Below are 24,452 nucleotides of genomic sequence, written 5' to 3' on the forward strand. Positions count from 1 at the left end.
GATATAATTTGTTTAGGCAGATTGGACAGACTTTCTGCCTCAACCAAAATTGTAGAATGATTCATCACATAAATTATTTTGTTCAGTCTTTTTTATATATACTGTACATGTTGACATGTATACCGAATAAAATATATTTTTTCATTTACGAAAATTGTTTAATAATCTTAAAAATAAACCTTCACCTTTTATACATCAGTGACATGGTCCTTCACAATAATGATAATAATAATAGCCGTGTTCTTGCTATTGCTCACAACAACAGTAATACTAAATCCTTATCTAAAGATTCTCTTTCCTTAGGACTTCATAGATCTTTCCCAAGTTTCAGGTATAATTTTACATGAACTCTGCTTGGAAATTCTTGTTGTATATTGAAGGGCTGTATAGTTACATCCTGTTGTCAAATAGAGTAATACTCTGTCTCATATTAGTATCTTCTTAAGCGATAGTATGTTCTAGTTTTGAGAGAACGTTGGGAAATGTACTTGGATCCATTTTCATGTAATTTGTGAAATCTACTTTTGATTCACTGTTCAGTTCCCGTAATATTGTAGCGTGACTTCCCAAAGCTTCTTGTCTTTGCAATCACTTTGCACCAAGTTTTTTCTTTTTCTTGTTTTTTTCCTATCAGAAAGCAATAACTATTCACAAGAGTATTTTCTTTTTGCGCGTATGACTGTCCATTTTCTCGTACACTAATTGTTCTTGCTGCCGTCACCTCAGCCGAGCTTTCACTGCTCAGCTGTCATCGTTTGGACGCTAGTATAAAGACCTTTACCGAACTTTGCTCGATGAGAAGCAAAGTTCACTGGGCAAAGCTAGCCTGTGTGGACAGAGCCTAACAGTGTACTGTACCCTCTGCTATCAACTGCAATAAAATCAAGGGGATAGTTACTTAATGAATTGAGAAAATGTGTTTATAACTTCTCATAGCCTGATTATGGCGAATGGATTAAAGTTCATAGCATTTCTTTGCATTCTAGTAGCATCAGTGTTATACTTGAGTTGTGTGCAGTCTAACTTGCTTGGAATAGAGTCATAAATGGATTATATATAAAGGTTGAAAGTCAAACAATCTTATTAGCATACCGTTATTGCTCCCACCCATAGAAAGCTGCCCCCTCTCCTCCCCAGTACCCCCTGCCTTCGTCGTGCACCTGTTCTCCCTTGCTACTCTTTCAATACCACGGGCCACCGGTAATCAAACATTTTGTCATTATGACGTTCTTCAATATCCAGCCAAATTTATTTGACAAAGCTGGTAATGTAGTTGAATTGTGTATAGTGTGTGGAAATTCTCAAAATGACAAAAGCAAATGGCTAAAGTGTCACGCAATGTTTGAAATACGAGCATTCGACTTGCACAAATATGAGTGCTGTTAAGTCACAGACACATGAAATTAACTGGGTTTGTGATGCATGTGCTCGGGGAATTAGAAGGGAGGACAATCTACATGAAGAAATTAATGAAATGAAACATTAGATGTTATAAATGAAAAAGATGTAGTAAAATATTGTGGTGCCGAAGGAGTTGGGGGCTAATGTGACGGCAGAGGTGATTGCTGCTGTGGGTGAGGCGGTACAATGGTCGGGTGCTGATATGTGGCAGAACCTGGGCTGAAGTTCTTTCTAGTGGAGAACAAAGAAAGTGAAGCATCAATAGAAGAATCCTTTGATAATAAAATCCAATAACGAAGGTGGAAAAGCTGTGGATAAAAAGGAGGAAGCTAGCCAGGTCCTCGATGACGTGCAAGTTTTAGATTCAAGATTCACTAATAGAGGACATATTGTTAATTTTGAAACTAAGCAGGAAAGAAATCAGGCACATGATAAGCTACAAGGATTGGGTAGTCTCGAGTGTTTCTCATGGAAAAAAGCTGCAGCAAAAGTAATTGTCTGCAATGTTGGCACAGGAAAATCGTGAAACACTATTCGAACATATTATTGAGAGAAATGACTACCTACAGGTGGTGGAAAGGGTTAAGGACAATGTGAATGTTATCTTCACCAAACCAGCTGCCGGGGAGACCACTCACTATGTCATGAAGTGCGATCCGGAAGTATGTACACTCATTCGTAAGAAAAGGGACAAGCTGAACTTAGGGTGGGGCAGACACAGTGTTTATGACAGATATCATGCCTTGATGTGTTATCACTGCTTGAAGTTTGGTCATAAGAAAGAAATGCAGAAGGTGAAGCTCCAAGGTGCTACTAGTGTGCTGGCACACATGAGGGACGTTTCTGTCATTCCTCAGCGCATATATGTTCAAATTGTCGGGCTACAAAGAGACAGGATGATCACAGTGTTACCAGTATGGATTGTCCAATTTTTGCTGTGGAGCTAACAAGGATTAAAAGTAACACCGACCATGGATACTAGTGCTCTGGGGGTTAAATATGGACTTTTAAATGTGCAGTTCACTTGAAATAAGATTTTGGAAATCAGGGATACTATCAATAAAAGTTGTTAAGATATATATGCCATCACTGAAACTTAGCTGACTGATTATGACTGCTATTGGGTGATTTTTGTCCCAAGAATTTCTTAAATTACACTGAACAGGGATTTAACTGCAGTAAAGCCCATTGAGTGGGATATTTCAGTGTTTTAGGGTTTCCTTGATGCCAGACGTATGAAGAGAAATATAATGAACGCACCCAGCGCCCACGTGTCGGTTGTCAACGTCAACAAGGTAAAGCTTCTTGTAAAGGTGAGTGAAAATTTTACGTTTTTTTCATATCAGCATATACTAGATGACATCATCTTATGTTTAGAATCAAAGTTAACATATCCGTGAAGCTTTGGGATTTGATAGGTCTTTCCAAGGCTTTGTATTTTTTATAATATTTGATGTTTTCTTTCCTTGGGATGAAAATGTCCCATCAGGATTTTGGGGTAATGAAAATTGGGATAATATTATCCCCACAGTGTTTTCTTTGATATGAAAAGAAAATAACAAAACTAAATTTTTATTGAGAGTAAGTCCTTTTTTACTGGCTGGTTGAGTATCTTTTTAAAGATTATAGTATGCAGGTGCACAGAATAGCCATCCTTGTTTACCTTACCTAACTTAGCCATTGTTTCCTTCCGATTTTCGACTTTAGGCTATATATATATAATATATATATATATATATATATATATATATATATATATATATATATATATATATATAGATAGATAGATATATAGATATATAGATATATAGATAGATATATAGATATATAGATATATATATATATATATATATATATATATATATATATATATATATATATAGATATATATATATAGATATATATATATAGATATATATATAGATATATATATATATATATATATAGATATATATATATATATAGATATATATATATATAAATATATATATATATATATATATATATAGATATATATATAAATATTATATATATATATATAGATATAGATATATATATATAGATATAAATATATAGATATAAATATATATATATAGATATATAAATATATATATATATAGATATATATATATATATATATATATATATATATATATATATATATAGATATAGATATATAGATATAGATATAGATATAGATATATATATATAGATATATATATATATATATATATATATATATATATATATATATATCTATATATATATATATAGATATATATATATATATAGATATATATATATATATATATATATATATAGATATAGATATATATATATATATATAGATATAGATATATATATATATATATATATATATATATATATATATATATATATATATATATATATATATATAGATATAGATATATATATATATATATATATATATATATATATATATATATATATATATATATATATATATATATATAGATATATATATATATATATATATATATATATATATATATATATATATATATATATATATATATATATATATATATATATATATATATATATATATATATATATATATTAAATATTGTTTTCTTGTGTTTTCTTGCAGATGAGTAAAAGAAGGCTAGCGGAAGAGGAAATACAATTTGCACTGGTAGAGGATGACGACGATTATGAACCATCAGATACTGACAGTGATGGAACAAACGATTCTTCTTCAGATGAATCACAGGATGATACAGTCACAGAAGAGGAAGACCTAGAAGCACCCACTAGCCCAGAAAATGATTCGTACAGACGTATGGAATATGTGTGGACTAAAGACACTACAAATTTTGTGCCTAAGCATGACATACCAGATAAGCATGACTGCATTGTAACTATGCCTATAACAAGAGCTTCATCAGAGTTGGACATCTTCCTAAGATTATTTCCAAAGAGTCTTTTTCTACAAATAGCACATTACACTAACGAGAGACTTGATATTTTGGCTGAAAAGAAGAAAAAAAATATTCAACACACATGTCTCTCAGAGTTGATGGTAATCTTCGGATGCACACTAGTGATGTCTTACAATCGAGTACCTGCCATGAGAATGTATTGGTCAAGAAAGTCCTCACTAAGAAATGAGAAAATAAGCGAGTCAATTTCAAAGGATAGATTTCAACTAGTTTTTTCGAAACTGTACTTCAATAATCCATGTAAACCAGCAGAATCTTCCAAGATATTCTATGTAGAAGATGTAGTGAGGTGCTTGAAAAAAACTTTTCTTGCTGCAAGAACAGACAGCACATTTCAGTCCATAGATGAAAGCATGACAAAGTTCAAGGGACGTTCCAGCATGAAACAGTATTTGCCTATGAAACCAGTGAAACGAGGAATCAAAACCTGGGTAAGATCAGACTCAAATACTGGCTATGTGTATGACTTCAATATCTATCAAGGAAAGGAAACACAAGTTATGGAAGGAACTCTTGGTGAAAGAGTAATCAAGATGCTTTCAGAAACAATAAGGGCACCAGATGTATGCTTATGTTTCGACAGATTTTTCACATCTGTTAGACTCATGTCTTCACTCCCATTTGCAGCAGTTGGGACTTGTATGCCAAATAGGAAGAATCTTCCAAAGCTTGACGTCAAACTTCAACGGGGAGAGTCAGAGATGTACGTTTGTAATGAAGGCATTCTGGTAGTTTCCTGGCAAGACACCAAGTGTGTCACGATTCTGAGTAATTGTCATAATACAGAAATAGGTGTGACGCAAAGAAAAATTAAAGATGGAACAAAAAAAGATCTGCAGTGCCCTGAAGCTTTTATATTTTATAATGATCATATGGGGGGTGTTGACTTAGGGGATCAAATGATAACTCTGTATGACCTTGACAGAAAGAGCAAGAAATGGTGGATCAAAGTATTTTTCAGACTTCTAATGACAGCGGTGTACAATGCACATGTTATTCACAACGAAATCAACCACAAGAAGCGCCCTTTCATTGACTTCTTAGTAACATTAGCAGAATCTTTGATTGAAGAGGGAAAGGAAAATCTGCCGCAGAGAAGAGTACGAAGTTTAGGACGGCCTTCCAAAACTTCTAAGGAGCTGAAGAATGTTGACCATATGCCCGTGCATGAAGAAAGCCGTCAAAGATGCATAAGATGCTCTTCAAGGAAGAAAGAAAAGCGAACAAGGTATCAGTGTCAAACATGCAAAGTTCCACTTTGTTTACAATGTTTTCCTATCTACCATACATAAACAGTTGAGTAAAAGCCTCCCAATCATATAGTTATCAGGCTGTTTTTCATTTCACTTTTCTCAAAGGAAAATATAATTATATTGCCTAAGAATTTTCAATGGTGTATGTGTTTTTTTTTTCTCAGTTACTTATCCCAAAAAGCTACATTTATTTTGCCATTATATAGTCTGATGTTTTTTCTCTTCAAGTACAATATACTTATAATAAATGTATACTTATAACTTTGCATTTAATTACAACATTCCTATATACGCAATATGTATTTTCAACTTTATTGTACTAACTGGGATCAAACAATCCCAATTTGAATTTCAATATAACACTATAGGGATGTTTATGTCCCAGTGTAGAAAAACAAAGATAAGCTTAAAAAAAAACTTTGTGGTGAATATATATCATTATCTATGATCCAATGATGCCACTAAGCTCAACAGATGATTAAAAATTCAGCTGTGCAAAAGTAGGCTTGAAAGGGTTAAAGAGATGACACCTGTGTCGCATTTGTTTCTACGCAATACTAGGAGTTGGGGTTGTGGGGGAGTGTTGGAATATTCATTTAAAACTCAATCAGAAAGATTAGTTAGTGTAAGACGCTTGTGTATGGCAGCTTTGAGGTATTACAAGTCAGGTGTGAAGTAAATGGCAACAAAGTAATGATTATTACCATCTATAGACCACCCAATACAAGTGTTAGCACATTAATAGAGGAATTTAGATTGTACTTGGAAACTTGACATGGTGAGTGCAAATACAGTATTGTCATCTGGGGTGATTTTAACTTATGGCTTGGGGATTTAGAGGCTCGGTATGTGCATTAGCCATCAATGAAGTGGTTTCCAATAATGAATGATGTCATGAAACAAGGAGTAATGAAATAAGCATCACAGAGCAATTTGGTGAGTACATATATTTGTCACTAAAGCTAGACTATTGTATACCTGTATGATATAATACTTGGTATGATACTGATATCATTTGACATATGAAAGTGCAGTGAGACTATTATTTCTCATTGCTGAAACACTCAATGAATCATTCTGTCCTGCCATGACAATTTTCCTTCTACTACGAAATATTGCTTGTATGCATCTCTGATAGCCTTCGCATCTCTTGCATGGTCATTACTATCAACATGAGTTACATTACACAGTTCTGTAGTTTGTGATCTCCAAGTTCCATGAATCCTTTCCCCTGTGGTAGTATCATCTACACAACCATGTGGTAAATACTCGCGACCTGTATTGCATCAGCCAGTTATGTAATGTACATGCTGCACTCACTACCTTGTCTATTGTATCAACATTGCACGCAATAGGTCTTTCAAATACTCTTAAACCGATTAACTAAAATCCCAAAGGCATTTTCCACAGCTTCCCTACCTCTTGACAGTCTACAGTTGAAGATATTTTTTTCATAGCTTAAATTCATTCCTGAGTAGCAATGACTTACTCGCATATCCTAGATTTGATTGTCAGTTTTTAGTGACAACAAATGCGAGTAGCATAGATATTGGTGGCGTAATTTCTCGACGAGATGATAGAGGTAGAAAGCGACACATTTGTTTTGCTCCCAGTACATTAAAGGGGGCAGAAAAGAATTATAGTACATACAATCAAGAGGCTTTGGTTATTCTTTGGGTTCCAGAGAGGCATCGGTTCTCTTTATTAGGTCAGTCGATTGAGTTGCAAAGTGATCATCGCCTCTTACGTGATTTATTTTACAAAGGTGACTTGACATCTAGACAAGCGAGATAGATTGAGAGATGTTAGAGTTTAATATAAAGGGATTTTACCACATAGCGAGCCCAAGGAACCCAGCTACTTCCTTCGGGGTACGTGGCCTGGGGAAATCTCTAATAGCTTCTACTTTGCTGGGGCACTGTTGAATACCTTCTGGGGTTATTATGTGACCTAAAAATTCGACCTGTTTACAGTAAAATTTGCAGTTTGACAAATTTATTTTCATACTATTACGTTGCAATGCTTCTAAAACTTTACGAATATTATTATCATGGTATTTGGCCGTTTTCATTGTAATTATGATATTGTCTAAATAAACAAGAACATTAAGGCCAATTAAGGATGACAAAACTGCCATCATTAGTAAAAATTAAATTGAAATAGTTGATCATTAGCTATAAATGCCGTTTTACATTTACTATCTTCCTGGGTGGGTATTTGATAGTATCTAGATTTTAAATCAATACAGTAGTTGTAAAATATTTACTATCCCATACCTTCACAAATAATTCTTCGATCGACGGCAATGGAAATGCATTATCCTTAGTGACTGCATTCAACTTCCTATAATCAACACAATCTTACTGAGCTATCCTTTTTCCTTACAGCTACAATTGGAGAAGCCCTGGGGTATTTGCTCTCCTTGATTATCCCTTTTTCCCTTAATTTATTAATTTCCCTTTCTATCTCTTCCTGGAAATGAATGGGTACCTTATAAGGCCTTGACCTGATCGGCTCTGCCTGCCCAGTTTCAATGCTAAAGGGAAATCGATCAATCCTCCCAGGTGGCTCGTCTCCAATTGCAATTACATCGGAATAATTATTAACAATGTTTCAAACTACAGGTTGATATTCTGGCGAACATAGTTTTTGCGCTTGTATAATCAAGTTCTGAGTGCGTTCGTCTGTGCGGGCTGGAGCTGTGGCTCCCAAGATCCCGTTACAGTATTAGCAATTTCACATACGTAACTCTAATTCACACACAGAATCACTTCCTAACACAACTCTTGTTTCTGACAAGCCCTCTAAGACTACGTGTGCCCAATTGTCATGGGGTTTAACGACGAACTTGGTTCCTACCAGAAGAGGCTGACACGGGGTCACTGATATGCTCGTAAGTGTCTGGGGAGGCAACACTTCTCCTCTTTCAGGTACAGCTGTTACCTTACTTAATCGTATCTCCGTGTCCACACAAGCACATACTCTCTCATGACTTTCTATCGGCAAAATGCACCCTCCTGCTTTTACTATTATTGTATCTTTTTCCCCAAAAATGCATATTTGATTACTACTGATAAAATCTAACCCTAATATAGCCTTGATTCCCGGAATTCCCAAGTTGGGCAAGACAAAAAAATCATGTGTAAACTTCACAGATCCCACCTTAACGTTCACGAACGTTGTATGTCTTGCGTTTAGTTTATTTCCTCCTGGTGTGTCAAAGATAGTGGATGCCGCTGACTGTAGTGGGTTTGAGGAGAATCTTTTTTCAATCGGCGAAACGCTGGCTCCCCGTGTCGATTAGCGCTCGAATGGACTTATCTGGTAAGTCAATCCTGACTGCTAACATTCCTAGCTGCCCATTAGGATATATGGGGCACGTGCCAACGACCTCACTTGCAATGCCGCTGTCCCCTGCTCCTGTCCCTAGTGCTGCGGGGGTGAGGTCGGGGCTACCGATGGAGGTCCCCGTGCCTGCTCTACCAAGTCCATCGTAGTCACTCTCACCGCTGCCTCGGCTGCTGCTTCTGATGTCGTGCGGGGAACATCGATCTCCCTCGTCTTCCCCTTCTTCTGTTTCCTTTTCCTTGGATGTGGGGTGGGGGCTGGTGTGGGTGTGCCACAGCCCGCCCGCCCTCGTCGTTTTTTGCTGGGCACTCTTGAGATAAATGACCGTAGGCCTGACAAGTGTAACAGTGGGGCACTCCAATCGTCGGTGCCCCTCTCCTCCACAATGCCAGTATCTGAAGACTCTTCTCACCTGCAGACAGCGTTCTCCCCTCTCCCATTTTGGGGGTTGGTGAGTGCCTCTCATGGCTGCCACCTTCTCAGAATCGGGGCAGTTATTCTTAGTTATCTTTTCTTCAGGCAAACTGTCTAGAATGTTTTGTATCGCCATCACAACGTCTGCTAACGAGCGATTGTCATCGAACAAATAACCTCATAAATACAGGTTTACTAATCTGCAAATATGTTTACGGGCAATTGCTTTTTTATCACCTTCTGGGAGATTGGCACTCCGGGTAGCAGACGAATCACTATCCCGAAAAACGCGAGTTGCTAAACTAAGAACGGATTCACCTTTCCAAATTTGGGGTTTTTAATTTTCTTTTATGTCCCCTTTTGTCGCATCACGTAAGGCGTCTCAATTAAACCTCGTTTTATTTCAGTATAACTTCTTAAACTGTCTTGTGGCCATCACATTACCTCCATTGCTGGAGCATCTTTCAGCAACCTAATTACTTAAATAGCTTTTTCTCTTTTTGACCACCCATATGTGGCTACTTCAAAGTCTCAAAAACACTTTGATCGATTGAAGCCCTTTGTTAGGCCGTTGATTATCAAAAGGCCTAACACTGGCAGTTTTCGAACTACGACGTTTAGCGTATTTTCACTCGGCTGTACATGTGTACTTTCACTTGTGTGCGTTTGAACTTCGGTTATGTACGTCGGATATGCTGTGGTTGTACGCCACTCCTCTTTCTCTAACCAAGAATCTGTTCATTAACTCTGCTAGGTTATCCAACTTATTTTCTTAAGTCCTGCGTTTGTAGTTCTCGTCCATATTCTTCATCGACATCACTATATCTAACTGCTCCTTCGTTTTGATCTCCCGCAGTAGCAGTGTCTGCTATGTTAGTTCTCACGTATCTAGGTATCTCGAACTTATATTTTACCGGCTTAAAGAACAACTTCGCTCACAGCATACACAAACAGACGTATTTGTACACCTGACACCAATATGTCCCATGTCAACGGATAATGAGACATCGGAACATGGGGTTTTTTCACTTTACTGTATTACAAAAAGGTTCGTGAATACACTGTGTACAGCCAATACTCTCAGGTGAGTACCTTGTCTACTGATGGCTCGAATGGTACTGACTAACCCTCGGCAAGCAAGATGCAATGTTGCTCTATCAACATGCTGAATTTGTTAGGTTTTGTGGAATTCTCCACTGTGATGGAAATATATTGTCAAACACATCACCTTATGATTCTAGGGACATGTCATTTATAACAGAGTTCGCGCCTTCCAATTTATGACACTCATAGTACTCCTAAATGGGTCATTAACCTTAATGTATAAAACTCATATTTTGCATATAAGGATTAGGACGTATGTCTAATTGTGTATTTTATCTTATTTATTTGCTTAATTTCTAGTGAGATTTTCAGTGAACATTGGTGGATAGTGTTGCTATGTAGTGATGTCGTTATCTTGAGGCTGTGTGGCCACATGTTGCGGTAAATAAAGGAAAATAAAAATTTTTTTTTTCTCCAGGTATTGAAGATGCCAAAGCAAATACCACCCAAAAAGAAAGTTGAGAACTTTTTGGAATCTGAAAGTGATGCTAGTGATGTCGAAATGTGTGTGGACAAGTTTGTGTACCAAAAGTGTGGCGACATGCCCGAGGAGGAGTACGAGGCTGGGTCACGTGGCAGCTACTTTTCCCTCTCGCCAAGATCCTTCTATTCCGTCTCATCCGACACCTCTCCGGAAACTGTCTCTCCCTCGGGCCTTACATCTGGTTGCCGATGGAAGAGAAGGATGCGATTTTCTTCCAAGAGGAGTAAAAGAAATTTACCAGACAACAATGAGGAAGACGTCAAGGACCCTCTGCTTGCCACCCCTGTGCCCGTGTCACCTCTAACTCCAAGTGACAAAGATATCTATAGGACAAAGGATGGAAATGTTTGGCACCAGGATCCCAATCCTAGATTGACCAAAGTTACTAGCCCCCACACAGTCCCACCAGGGTCGTTGACACAGCGAGCCAATGAATTGAGAAATCCACACGAGCTTTTTGAACTGTTCATTCCAGATGAAGAATTGGCGGCAACGACTGTTTATACAAATGACAAGATTTTGGCTCATAGAGCCAAATATAAAGTTCAAAGTTCCACTACAGTGGATACCAGCATCAGTGAAATAAAGGCTCTGATTGGCATCCTTATAATGACAGGTCTCAAGAATGACAATCGTGTGTCTGTTGCCCAAATGTTTTCCCCATTTGAAGGATGTTCACTCTACAGAAGCACAATGAGTAAAGCAAGATTTTCCTTCCTGATGAGGGTCCTCAGGTTCGACAACTCCCAGACGCGAACACAGAGGATGCTAGTGGACAAGCTGGCACCTATCAGGGCCATGTGGGAAAGTTTTGTTGGGGCCTGCAAGAATGTTTATGTGCCCGGCCCTCATCTTACCATTGATGAACAGTTGGTGCCATTCCGTGGAAAAACCCCTTTCAAGATGTGCATCCCCAATAATCCTGCAAAGTAAGTATTTTTGTTGGTGGTGGTGGTGTTGTTATTATTATTTTTATTATTATTAATAGTAGTAATGTAGTGATATCTTGGATTCTTTTCCCTAGATTCACTAATCTGTCATTCTAGTTTATATATACAGTACTTGTTTTAATTTCTCACATATTCATGATCTAATTTATTTGCAATCACAATTACTTACCTGTCATTCCATAGCATACTTATCTGATTTTTTTCTAGATTTACTTACCTGTCATTTCAGTGCTTGTTTACTTACCTGTGATTTTTTCCAGATATACTTACCTGACATTGTAGTGTATATTTGTTCTATTATTTTAGAATTTTACTGATTTCTTACAGATATGGGATGAAGATAGTGATGATGTGTGATTCTGACACCCATTTTTTATGCAATGCTATTCCCTACCTGGGCAAGGGGACTGTGGACCTCTCGACCTGCAAAACTCATGGGGAGTATTATATAATGGAATTGACTGCCCCTTATCCACACCATGGTCGAGTAGTGACAACGGACAACTGGTTCAGCTCCCTGCAAGCTGCACAATCTCTGAAGAAGAAAGGTCTCGACTTTGTTGGGGCTATAAAGGACAAGCCTTATCTCCCAAAGTCAGTCTCTAAAATGGAAATAAGAGTAGGAGAGTCAGTTGCTATGTACCACTACGAGAAGAACGTGACCCTTATTTCCCACCAAGCAAGCAGGATCAAAAGGGTACATCTGGTAAGCAGCATTCATCACACACCTTCCATGATAGATAAAGTGAAGACGGACCTACAGATTTTTTATAATACCACTAAGGGAGGTGTAGATGCCTTTGACCAGTTATGTGCCAACACTTCCTGCATCAGAAGCACCAGAAGATGGCCTTTGTGCTTTTTTTTCAATATGATCAACATGATATGTACCAACTCATATATCTTGCACCTGGTTCAAGCAGCAGGTGGCAAGGCATTGACGAGGCATGAATTTGGGTTGCAGCTGGTTGATCACCTGACCAGAGGGTGGGCTGTTTCCAGGCTCCAAGCAAAGACCTTGCCCAGGGAGCTTAGGTACACCATTGGCTCAGTATTTAATGTGGACCCTGAGATTGTAGCAGATACTGACTCTGGAATGGACACTGTTGCTGGTCAGAAGAAGAGGAACAGATGCCATATATGTCCTCGTTCCTCAAACAAGAAATCAAGGGTTTTTTGTGTGCAGTGCAAGAAATATACATGTCCAGAGCACTATATCATCACCTGCATGAAGTGCATTCACAATTGAGGTAAGAAAACAAATATGTTTACCATTTATTTTTTACACCTTGCAATTACTCAAGTTTACTTTTTTGGGGGAATGTATATTTGGTATCCACGTATAATTTGGGGTCTTATATTGATTTCTGGTTGAACTATAAGGGAAATGGCCTTTTCGGAAATTTTTTTTTCACACCTTATAATTGCTCATGTTCATTTTTTCTAACTTGTCTTAAATTCTAGAATGTATATTTGGTATCCATATAATTTGAGGGTCTCATATTGATTTCTGAGTGAGTTATAGGGGAAATACCATATATCAAGTTACCCTCTTTTAAGATTTTTTTTTCTCTTTTTTTGACTTTTTAATTTCTTTCGAGAGGGCCATTTGACATAAAGTACTTCCCCTATAGCTCTCTCAGAAATCAATATAAGACCCTAAGGTTATATGTGGATACCAAATATACATTTTAGTATTCAAGACAAGTAAAATAAAAAAGTATATATGAGCAATTGAAAGGTGTAAAAAAAAAAAACTTCTGAGAGGGCGAGAGAAAAAAAAATTTTAGTTTTCACCTATTTGCCGCAACACGTGGCCACACGGCCTCAAGATAACGACATCACTACATAGCAACACTATTCACCGATGTTCACTGAAAATCTATTTATAAGTATCACTGAAATCTCTGTCAAAATGTAAAAGTATACGATATTAGGATTTATACACTGTTTGCTAACATGGTACCCACCGGGTGACCGACAAAAGTTTGAGGGGCTGCAATCCGGCAAATATCTGGAGCTCAGTTTGACGCGTTCTACCTCAACCAATACACATCACCAATTGATTCTGTGCATCCCTAACTCGCGGGGAAAGCTGAAATAACCCGCGGAATCTTGAAAAATATTGTTCTGCGCGTGTGCCAGATCCCCACATGGGGTCCATGATATGCATGCTGGGTTAAGGAATGAATAGTGATGTATGTCCAGGTTTCAGTTTGGGTGGGTACCAGATTACTGATGGCGGACCATAAATTTAAGTTTACTAACGCAGGGTTTACTCCTGCTCTGTAATTTTTCAGTGGCTACTTTCCTCTTGGTAAGGGTAAACGAGAGACTTTAGTTATGGAAAGCAGCTCTTCTAGGAGAAATATACTCCGAAATCAGACCATTGTTCTCTAGTCTTGATAGTGCCACAGCCTCTGTACCAGGGTCTTCCACTGTCTTGGGTTAGAGATCTCTTGCTTAATGGTACACTCAGGCACACTATTCTATTTTTTTCTCTTCCTATTGTTATTTTGAAGTTATCTTTTTATTATTTTCAATTTTTTATAGTTTTTATATGAAAGATTTGTTTCGATGGTGTTATTGTTCTTAAACTTCTCTAGTAGTTTTTCCTTTACCCACTGGGCTATTTTGTCTGTTAGAGCCCTTGGGCTTGTAGCATCCTGCTTTTCAAATTGGGGTTGTAGCATAATATCATCATCATTATCTTTTCCTACGATTATTGATGCAAAGGGCCTTGGTTAAATTTCACCAGTTGTCTCTAACTTGAGCTTTTAAATCAATACTTCTCCATTCATCATCTCCTTCTTCACGCTTCATAGTCCTTAGCCATGTACTTTACTTTATCAAAGTTACCCTTACTCTAGAGAGGTACGTTTTCTATCATGCATAACCGTACCAATTTTTTTGTTTAGCCATACAATTTATATTCATTGATGATACGTTAATTGTTCAGTAAATAGTTTTTTAACTTTTTATTTACCAAAAAGAAAGAAAAATATTTGTTCCGTAACCGAAATACAAACCACGCTATTTACTTTGGGTATTACTTTCGGCGTAGCTGAAATGGTGAGCTATTAGATTTTAACGAGGGTTAACTACCCCCTCGCTAGTTAGCGAGGGGTAGGGGAGGGGTAGCTACCAAAATGAAAGAAAAATATATCGCTAATATGTTTGATATGCGTAGTAGCATTGTGTATGTGTATATACAATACAGTTCTGTTCATTGTGTTTTTTTACTTATTGATTTAAAATTAATTTAAAATAAATAGTCATGTCATTAAAAGGAAAAAGTATATTACAATCTGTTATTTATTTACTGAAATTGAAGAATAATATATCTCCAATGTTTTGGTATGTATAGTAGCATTGAGTACGTACATATTGTTCATACACACAATACAGTACTATTCATTGTGGTTTTTAACTTGAAAAGGTACTTATTACTTTAAAATAGAAGAGCAGGATCTTTTGGTGGTAAGTAGCATCAAGGTAGGCAGATAACCAATGAAAGAGCAAGACGATGGTGGCAAGTGAGTGAGCTGGGTTCAACCTGGCATTCCCATGCAATTTTTTCTCTGGTAATATATAGCAGTTATATACCTTAGAAATGGTGCTATAGGAGCATTTCACTGGGCGACACGGGTCGGAGCCCAGAAATTATTTTTTTGGCGGCCGGGCGAATCTTGTTTCGTATCATGAGGGGTTTTTCGTTATGAGGTGAAAAAATCTTTTCGTATCATGAATTTTTTGTATGCAGAAACTTTCGTATCGAGAGGTATTACTGTATATACTGTATATTTTATGGTGCAGATAAAAAGATTTTGATCTTGGATGACTGACATACAGTCAGAACTACTTTGTAAGGGTTAGATAACAAGAGACAGCCACTAAAAGCGGAAAATTGCAAATGCTTGGTGCACTAGGGTTGGATAATTCCTAACCTGACAACTCACTGCCATTGCCTACTCTTGGATAATTAACCTACTCAGTACTGTCTGTCTTCTAATATTGTTTTTACTGGGTTTCTTTCACACAATATTTGTTCTTATCTAGTAATACTGTAGACCACTCGCTGATATTGTAGTGTACATTACTGTACACTACAGTAATTACAATTATTTGAATACTGTAATTTTGTTTTAAAGTTTTGGTGTATTTTACCAATCAAATATTACTGACTTTGTTTTAATTTAGGTTGTTGTAATCAGATCAGCTGATGTGTACCTGTGTACTTACAAATAACAGAGTATTGTTTATGGTTTTTAAATATTTAACTTAGCCGGTGAATATATAATAGCTGCAACTCTGCGGCTCGACAGACACATACATAAAAAACTCGCGAGCGATCGCTATGCAGGTTGCGGGTGTGCCCACCAGCGCCAACTGTCGGCCAGATACCACTCTCGGATGTAAACAAAACCTTCAATTTCTTCTCTGTCGACGTGTCGACAAGACGTACTTTTACTCGCTGTAGAACCTGGAGTTTTTCCCATCATATTTGGTGAAGTACTTTAATTTGGTTTGAGCTTTCGCAGTACAGGTGTTTTTCTTCAAATAAATCCTTGAACTCTTTTTTGAATCGGATTAATTGTTGATGACTTAGATCGTTTTTTGGAATTTTCCCTTGATTAATTCAAAATGGCTGACCCTTCTCAAGTTCCCAAGTTTCGAAAGTGTAATGCTAGGGACTGTAATAGGCGTCTTCCAAAGGCTTCTCTCGACCCTCACACTGTTTGTTCCAATTGTCGGGGTAAAACCTGTCAATTGGGAGATCGGTGTGAGGAATGCGTGGGCCTTTCGGAATTCGATTGGATTGAATTTGATAAATATACACGCAGACTAGAGAGAGATAGGGTAAGGAGAAGTTCTTCTAGGTCTGTAGATTTTTCCTCTCCACATGCCCCTGAACCTAATCCTTCCCCTGTAGTGGTTGTTCCTAACCCCCCTCCTAGCACTCAGGAACCGTCTATGCAAGACATGATGCGTGATATTCATGCCTTGGGGGAGAGAGTTGAGGCTTTAGCAAGTGACCGGAATCAACTCATGGCGGACGTGAAGGAACTCAAGTGCCAAAGTGCCACGGCGGAGTGTCAAAGTGCCTAGTGTTACGCAAAGTGTTGTGAACAGTGTTGCGACCGAGGGTTCGTCTGTTCGTGCCTGTCGTCCACCTAGTCCGGGACCTCTTGCAAGCTCCCAAGCCCAGGGGAGAAGCAATGTCGTACGACTTATGGGTTCGAGAGGCCTTGATCAGCGAACAGACGTTCCCTCTTTGGTATCAGGCGTATCTCGTCAAGATCGCCCCTACCATAAGACGAGAGAGCCCATTTTTACCTCGTCGTCCGAAGGTGTTTCACGTAAGAAACCTTGGACCAAGGTCTCTAGACCTTTAAAACGTAAGTCGGTCCCTTCAGGACAAGTCCAACGTCCCGGATGTAGCCACTGGGACAGTTCGGACCCGTTGCCGTCATCTGATGACTGCTCGCCGCCTAAGAGAGGCAAAGTTGTGCCGTTTCATTCGCTAACCCCGTCTGTTACCGCACCTGCTTCCGTAGACCCTAAATGGGTGTTACTGCAAGACATGCAGTCTAAGCTTGCGTCCTTGATGGAGGACTACAACGCTGAGAAGGTTTCCGTTGAACCTACTGGCCATCAGCCATCCAAGCGTTCTGTTGTGCGTCCTGTTGACGTGGATGTAGCTTTCTCGCGTCAACCAGTTGGGGTTGTACCTCCACCGATGCGACCCAGTGTGGATTTCCAGCCGCACGTTGACGTTAGGCAACGCACTGATGCGATTGGTGACGTTCAGGACGTTCACCAACCATCAGAGTTGACTTGTTTTGACGCGGTGCGTCAACCTCCGCAACCCGGTATGGTGTTGACTGCACAACCCAGACGGTCTAAACAGTCTCGGGTGGACGCTGTGCGTCCTCGCGCACCTGTTGTTGTTGACAGTTCCCAGACTGTTCAGCAGTTCCAGGACGCTGCGTCCTGCTCCGTCACGTATGCACCAGTGCGACCGGACTCTGCGAGTCAAACGTTGCCTACACCTTTGCCGTTTTCTCATCAGTTATCGGATGAGGAACTGTCAGATGAGGACGTTGCTGAACCACAGCCTGAGGATCAGCCTTCAGAATTAGATGAGCCTAAAGCAGTTCAACCATCCTTGGACTTTAGAAAAGTCATGGTTGTTTTTAAAGAATTGTTCCCTGATCACTTTATTTCTGTGGCTCCTCGTTCGCCGCCGTCCGAGTTTGTCTTAGGCGTTCCTGCTACCATGCCTGCCTTTACGAAACTCGTTCTCTCTCGCTCATCCAAGAGAGCTTTACGGCTGTTAGGCGATTGGTTAGAGACCAAGAGGAGTTTAGGGAAGACGGCATTTGCCTACCCCCCATCTAAACTTTCGTCTAGATCGAGCGTCTGGTATGCCACGGGAGAAGTTCTCGGCTTGGGAGTTCCTGCCTCTGCTCAGGGCGACTTCTCAAGTCTTGTAGACTCTCCCCGCCGCCTTGCCATGAGACGCTCGAAGATTAGTTGGTCACCCTCGGACCTGGACCACCTTCTTAAAGGCATATTTAGGGCGTTTGAAGTCTTTAACTTCCTGGACTGGTGTTTGGGAGCCCTGAGTAGGAAAATCTCATCTGCCGATAGGGATGTTTCCTTACTCATTATGTCCTGCATGGACAAGGCCGTCCGCGATGGGTCCAACGAGCTTGCCGCTTCATTCACGTCCGGAGTCCTTAAGAAACGAGAGTCTCTGTGCTCTTTTCTGTCAGCAGGAGTGACGCCATGCCAAAGATCTGAGCTACTCTTTGCGCCCTTGTCTAAGTGCTTGTTTCCTGAAGTCTTGGTTAAGGAAATTGCCTTGTCTTTAGTGCAGAAGGACACCCACGATTTAGTTGCGTCCTCGGCTCGCAAAGCTCCCCCTTTGCCTGCCTTGTCTGCTAGACCTAGGATAGACACTCCAGCGTCCAGGTTTATCCCGCCCTTTCGTGGCAGAGCCTCCAGCAGGGGAGGTGCTCGTGCGGAAGGGAAGAGAGGAAAGAGGAAAGGATCCAAGTCCTCTAAGGGCAGAGTCTGACTGCCCGCAACTTCAGACAGCAGTAGGTGCCAGACTCAAGAACTTCTGGCAAGCCTGGGAGAAGAGAGGCGCAGATCAACAATCTGTGAGGTTGCTCAGAGAGGGGTACAAAATCCCTTTTGTACGCAGACCTCTGGCGACGTCCCCCATCGATCTCTCTCCCAGGTACCGAGAGGAAGAAAAGAGACAAGCCCTGAAACTAGAAGTGTCTCTTTTGCTAGAGAAGGGAGCGGTGGTCAAAGTCTCGGACCTTCAATCACCGGGGTTTTACAACCGTCTCTTCCTAGTATCAAAGAAGACAGGAGGTTGGAGACCGGTGCTAGATGTCAGTGCTCTGAATGTCTTTGTCACAAAGACGAAGTTTACCATGGAGACCACAAAGTCAGTCCTAGCAGCGGTCAGAAAAGGAGACTGGATGGTCTCTCTAGACCTAAGGGACGCTTACTTCCACATCCCCATTCACTCAGACTCCCAACCTTTTCTGAGATTCGTCTTCGACGATGTGGTGTACCAGTTTCGGGCCCTGTGCTTTGGCCTAAGTACAGCTCCTCTTGTGTTTACGAGGCTTATGAGGAATGTGGCAAAATTCCTCCATTTATCGGACATCCGAGCCTCCCTTTATTTGGACGACTGGCTTCTCAGAGCCTCTTCCAGTCATCGCTGTCTGAAGGATCTCAATTGGACTCTAGATCTGACCAAGGAATTGGGACTCCTAGTCAACTTGGAAAAGTCACAGCTGGTCCCATCCCAAACTATTCTGTATTTAGGGATGGAGATTCACAGTCAAGTTTTTCGGGCTTTTCCGTCGGCCCCCAGAATAGATCAATCCCTGCTCGTCATCCAGAAGATGTTGAAGAAAGAACGCTGCTCAGTCAGGCTTTGGATGAGTCTGGTAGGAACGCTGTCATCCCTGGAGCAATTTGTCTCGCTAGGAAGGCTACACCTCCGACCTCTACAATTCCATCTGGCTTTTCACTGGAAAAAGGACAAGACGCTAGAGGCGGTCTCGATCCCGATTTCCGAAAAGATAAAGACTTGTCTGACTTGGTGGAAAGACAATATCAGCCTACGAGAGGGTCTTCCCCTGGCAGTTCAGAAACCCAACCACGTTCTCTTCTCGGACGCATCGGACTTGGGCTGGGGCGCGACGCTGGACGGTCGGGAATGCTCAGGTCTGTGGAACTCGAGTCAGAGGAGCATGCATATCAACAGCAAGGAGCTTTTGGCGGTTCATCTGGCCTTGACAAGCTTCGAGAATCTCCTTCGAGGCAAGGTGGTGGAGGTCAACTCGGACAACACCACGGCCTTGGCGTACATTTCCAAACAGGGAGGTACCCACTCATTGACTCTGTACGAGATCGCAAGGGACCTGCTCATCTGGTCAAAAGATCGAGGCATCTCCCTAGTAACGAGGTTCATCCAGGGCGACTTGAACGTCCTAGCAGATTGTCTCAGTCGGAAAGGTCATGTAATTCCAACCGAATGGACCCTCCACAAGGATGTGTGCAAGAGACTTTGGGCGGCTTGGGGTCAACCCACCATAGATCTCTTTGCAACCTCGCTGACCAAGAGGCTTCCAATCTATTGCTCTCCAGTCCCAGACCCAGCAGCAATACATATAGATGCCTTCCTCCTAGATTGGTCACACCTAGATCTTTACGCATTCCCACCATTCAAGATTCTCAACAAGGTACTGCAGAAATTCGCCTCTCACGAAGGGACAAGGTTGACGTTAGTTGCTCCCCTCTGGCCCGCGAGAGAATGGTTCACCGAGGTACTTCGATGGCTGGTAGACGTTCCCAGAAGTCTTCCTCTAAGAGTAGACCTTTTACGTCAGCCACACGTAAAGAAGGTACACCAAAGCCTCCACGCTCTTCGTCTGACTGCCTTCAGACTATCGAAAGACTCTCGAGAGCTAGAGGCTTTTCGAAGGAGGCAGCCAGTGCGATTGCTAGAGCGAGGAGAGCGTCTACCATTAGAGTTTACCAATCGAAGTGGGAAGTCTTCCGAGACTGGTGCAAGTCAGTTTCCGTATCCTCGTCCAGTACCTCTGTAGCCCAAATAGCTGATTTTCTCTTATACCTGAGAAAAGTTCGCTCCCTTTCAGCTCCTACGATCAAGGGCTACAGAAGCATGTTGGCCTCGGTCTTCCAGCATAGAGGCTTAGATCTTTCCAACAATAAAGGTCTGCAAGACCTCCTTAAGTCTTTTGAGACCTCTAAGGAACGTCGTTTGGCTACACCTGGGTGGAATTTAGACGTGGTCCTAAGATTCCTCATGTCAGACAGGTTTGAGTCTTTACATTCAGCCTCCCTGAAAGATCTCACTCTTAAAGACTCTTTTCCTGGTATGCTTGGCCTCGGCTAAAAGAGTCAGTGAGCTTCATGCCTTCAGCAAGAACATCGGGTTTTCGTCAGAAAAAGCTACTTGTTCTCTGCAGCTTGGTTTCCTAGCCAAGAATGAGCTTCCTTCTCGTCCTTGGCCTAAATCTTTCGATATTCCTAGCTTATCGGAGATCGTAGGCAATGAACTAGAAAGAGTATTATGCCCTGTTAGAGCTCTTAAATTCTACTTAACTCGTACTAGTCCTTTACGAGGCCAATCTGAAGCGTTATGGTGTTCGGTTAAGAAACCATCCTTGCCTATGTCAAAGAATGCTTTGTCATATTTTATCAGATTGTTAATACGAGAAGCTCATTCACACTTGAGTGAGGAAGACCGATCTTTGCTTAAGGTTAAGACGCACGAGGTTAGAGCTGTAGCAACTTCCGTGGCCTTTAAGCAAAATAGATCTCTGCAAAGTATCATGGACGCAACCTATTGGAGAAGCAAGTCAGTGTTCGCGTCTTTTTACTTGAAAGATGTCCAGACTCTTTACGAGAACTGCTACACACTGGGACCATTCGTAGCAGCGAGTGCAGTAGTGGGTGAGGGCTCAACCACTACAATTCCCTAATTCCATATCCTTTTAATCTGTCTCTTGAAATGTTTTTAATGTTGTTTTTATGGGTTCGGAAGGCTAAGAAGCCTTTCGCATCCTGGTTGATTTGGCGGGTGGTCAAAGTCATTTCTTGAGAGCGCCCAGATTAGGGGTTTGATGAGGTCCTGTTGTATGGGTTGCAGCCCTTGATACTTCAGCTCCTGGGAGTCTGTCAGCATCCTAAGAGGATCGCTGGGCTCCGTAAGGAAGACAGACTTACAAGGCAGAGTAATCGTCTAAGTCGACTTCCTTACCAGGTATCTATTTATTTTGGTTTTGTTATATTGATAACTGTCAAAATGAAAAAACTCCTAGCTTATACGATGTAAACATATTTAACTCTGGTCTCTACCCACCTCCTTGGGTGTGAATCAGCTATTATATATTCACCGGCTAAGTTAAATATTTAAAAATGATATTTTAATTATAAAATAATTTTTTGAATATACCTACCCGGTGAATATATAAATTAAACGACCCTCCCTTCCTCCCCAATAGAGACGCAGTGGGATGAGAAGAAATTGAAGGTTTTGTTTACATCCGAGAGTGGTATCTGGCCGACAGTTGGCGCTGGTGGGCACACCCGCAACCTGCATAGCGATCGCTCGCGAGTTTTTTATGTATGTGTCTGTCGAGCCGCAGAGTTGCAGCTATTATATATTCACCGGGTAAGTATATTCAAAAATTTATTTTATAATTAAAATATCATATTTCTTAACTTATTCAAAACATCTACAAACTGTAGTTAATACAGTATCACATAAGCACCAATGTGTTATGAGCTATCATAATTTCTCTCTCTCTCTCTCTCTCTCTCTCTCTCTCTCTCTCTCTCTCTCTCTCTCTCTCTCTCTCTCTCTCTCATTGGAAAATGATAGATCAAGTACTGTAATAGATATGGGAAAAAGGGAGAAGAGCCAGCAACTGAACTGAATGTAAACAATGGAAAAGATTATAATTCGCTAAGATTTTATTTGCAAATACGATACTAGAATGTGAATATTACATCCATTATTGAAGAATACAGTCTAGTGAAAAACCAATTTAATCAAAATCTGGTACATTTCCGATTTAGCTGTAATTTTTTATCTCAGTAAATGGATATTCAGTGTACAGTGAGAGCTTGGACGAGCTGGCTGTAATGAAAGGTAAGTGGCGCGAAGCACTCCTTATGTAGAGAAGTGCAGGCCATATGAAAGTATCAGTTTTTATTGCAAATGTTTTACTTTTTTATTTAATAGGTACTACGGTTCTCTGTGTCACATGTAAGTGAAATCGCGAAGAAAGAACCCACTTAAAAAGAGGCCTGACTGTACCTGTAGTTGGTCTTGCCTGATAGGGCTTGCATGGATTATAGTTATGAGCTTTTAATCAATAGGCATATATTTAGCTAGATTATCTGCGTTTATTTTATATATAAAATGGCTGGTATATAATTAAATTTTTTGGGCTCAAGCCAGGTCATCCTGATGGAAGTTTCTCAAAGCCAGCTTTCTACTTGGGATATTTCTGCGAGTGATATGCTAGAAAATTTAACCTGTAGAGGTTATCACAGGGTTACTACCCCCGGAGCGAATATCCCAAGAGACATCGTGTATACACCAGGGATGTGTTTAAAACAAGCCACGGCTATTCTTCCCAGAATAGAGTTAACCTTGTCTCAAAGGATATGGAATAGGATTGGATACGTGGGCGAGAGAGCCGTTACAACTCCCGATCCTAGAGTGCTACAACTAACACGTTTCCTGTAAAGCCATTCTTTTTTGCAGACACCATCTTGATGGTTGCTCGGAGTTTTTTCTGCGTGATTTTTGTAGTTTATTGAGTAATTTTGCGATCTTGGATGCCTCAGCTTCTTCCTCTTCGACTAAGTTGAGTACCCTTTTTTTGTGTGTTGGAGAATTTCGCCTCCACCCTGTTCGCAATGTGGCGGCAGACGCCCTGTCAAGATCCAAGCCTCTGGAAACGGAATGGTTTTTTGATGCAAAATCATTGTTTCATCTTAGAGCAAGTCTGAGAACTGCTAATAGATCTCTTTGCGTCGAACTTCAACAAGAAATGTCCCCGTTATATAGCCCCAAACTTAATTCGGAAGCGGCAGGAACGGATGCTATGCCCCTGGATTCGAACCAGTGGTCTCACATTTACCCATTTCCACCATTCAACTTCTTAATGAAAGTCCTGAACAAGCTGTGGACTTTCAAGGGAACAGCTGCTCTAGTGGCTCCCAATTGGTCGAAAAGCAATTGGTATCCTCCTGTTCTGGAACTCAAAACTTCTCCAGGTCCCTCTACCATTTCCAGTGCTGACCCAGGATGTTCAACAGAAGACTGTCTTTGCTTCCTCTTGGATAACAGAGACCTTTCAACTCATGATTTTCTCGCCTAGCAGCTCAAAGAAAGTTTGGAGTTGCAAAGGAAGGAATTGACTTCATAGAAGAGTACAAGTGT

At 40.2% G+C, this 24,452-nt stretch overlaps 1 protein-coding gene across 10 annotated transcripts in view; it reads left to right on the plus strand.

The window, feature by feature from the left end:
- LOC137627833 (piggyBac transposable element-derived protein 4-like) overlaps positions 1 to 24,452 on the plus strand; it is a 326,978-nt gene that overhangs the window by 296,672 nt on the left and 5,854 nt on the right. For all 10 annotated transcript variants that reach the window (XM_068359224.1, XM_068359225.1, XM_068359226.1 and 7 more), the window contains 2 exons: positions 10,923 to 11,917; positions 12,266 to 13,188. In XM_068359224.1, coding sequence (XP_068215325.1) covers positions 10,923 to 11,917; positions 12,266 to 13,187 — 1,917 coding nt within the window. In that variant the 3' untranslated portion in view covers position 13,188. The remainder of the gene's footprint in view (positions 1 to 10,922; positions 11,918 to 12,265; positions 13,189 to 24,452) is intronic.

This window comes from Palaemon carinicauda, chromosome 35 (genome assembly GCF_036898095.1).
Source record: "Palaemon carinicauda isolate YSFRI2023 chromosome 35, ASM3689809v2, whole genome shotgun sequence".
In the NCBI taxonomy this organism is placed as follows: Eukaryota; Metazoa; Arthropoda; class Malacostraca; order Decapoda; family Palaemonidae; genus Palaemon; species Palaemon carinicauda.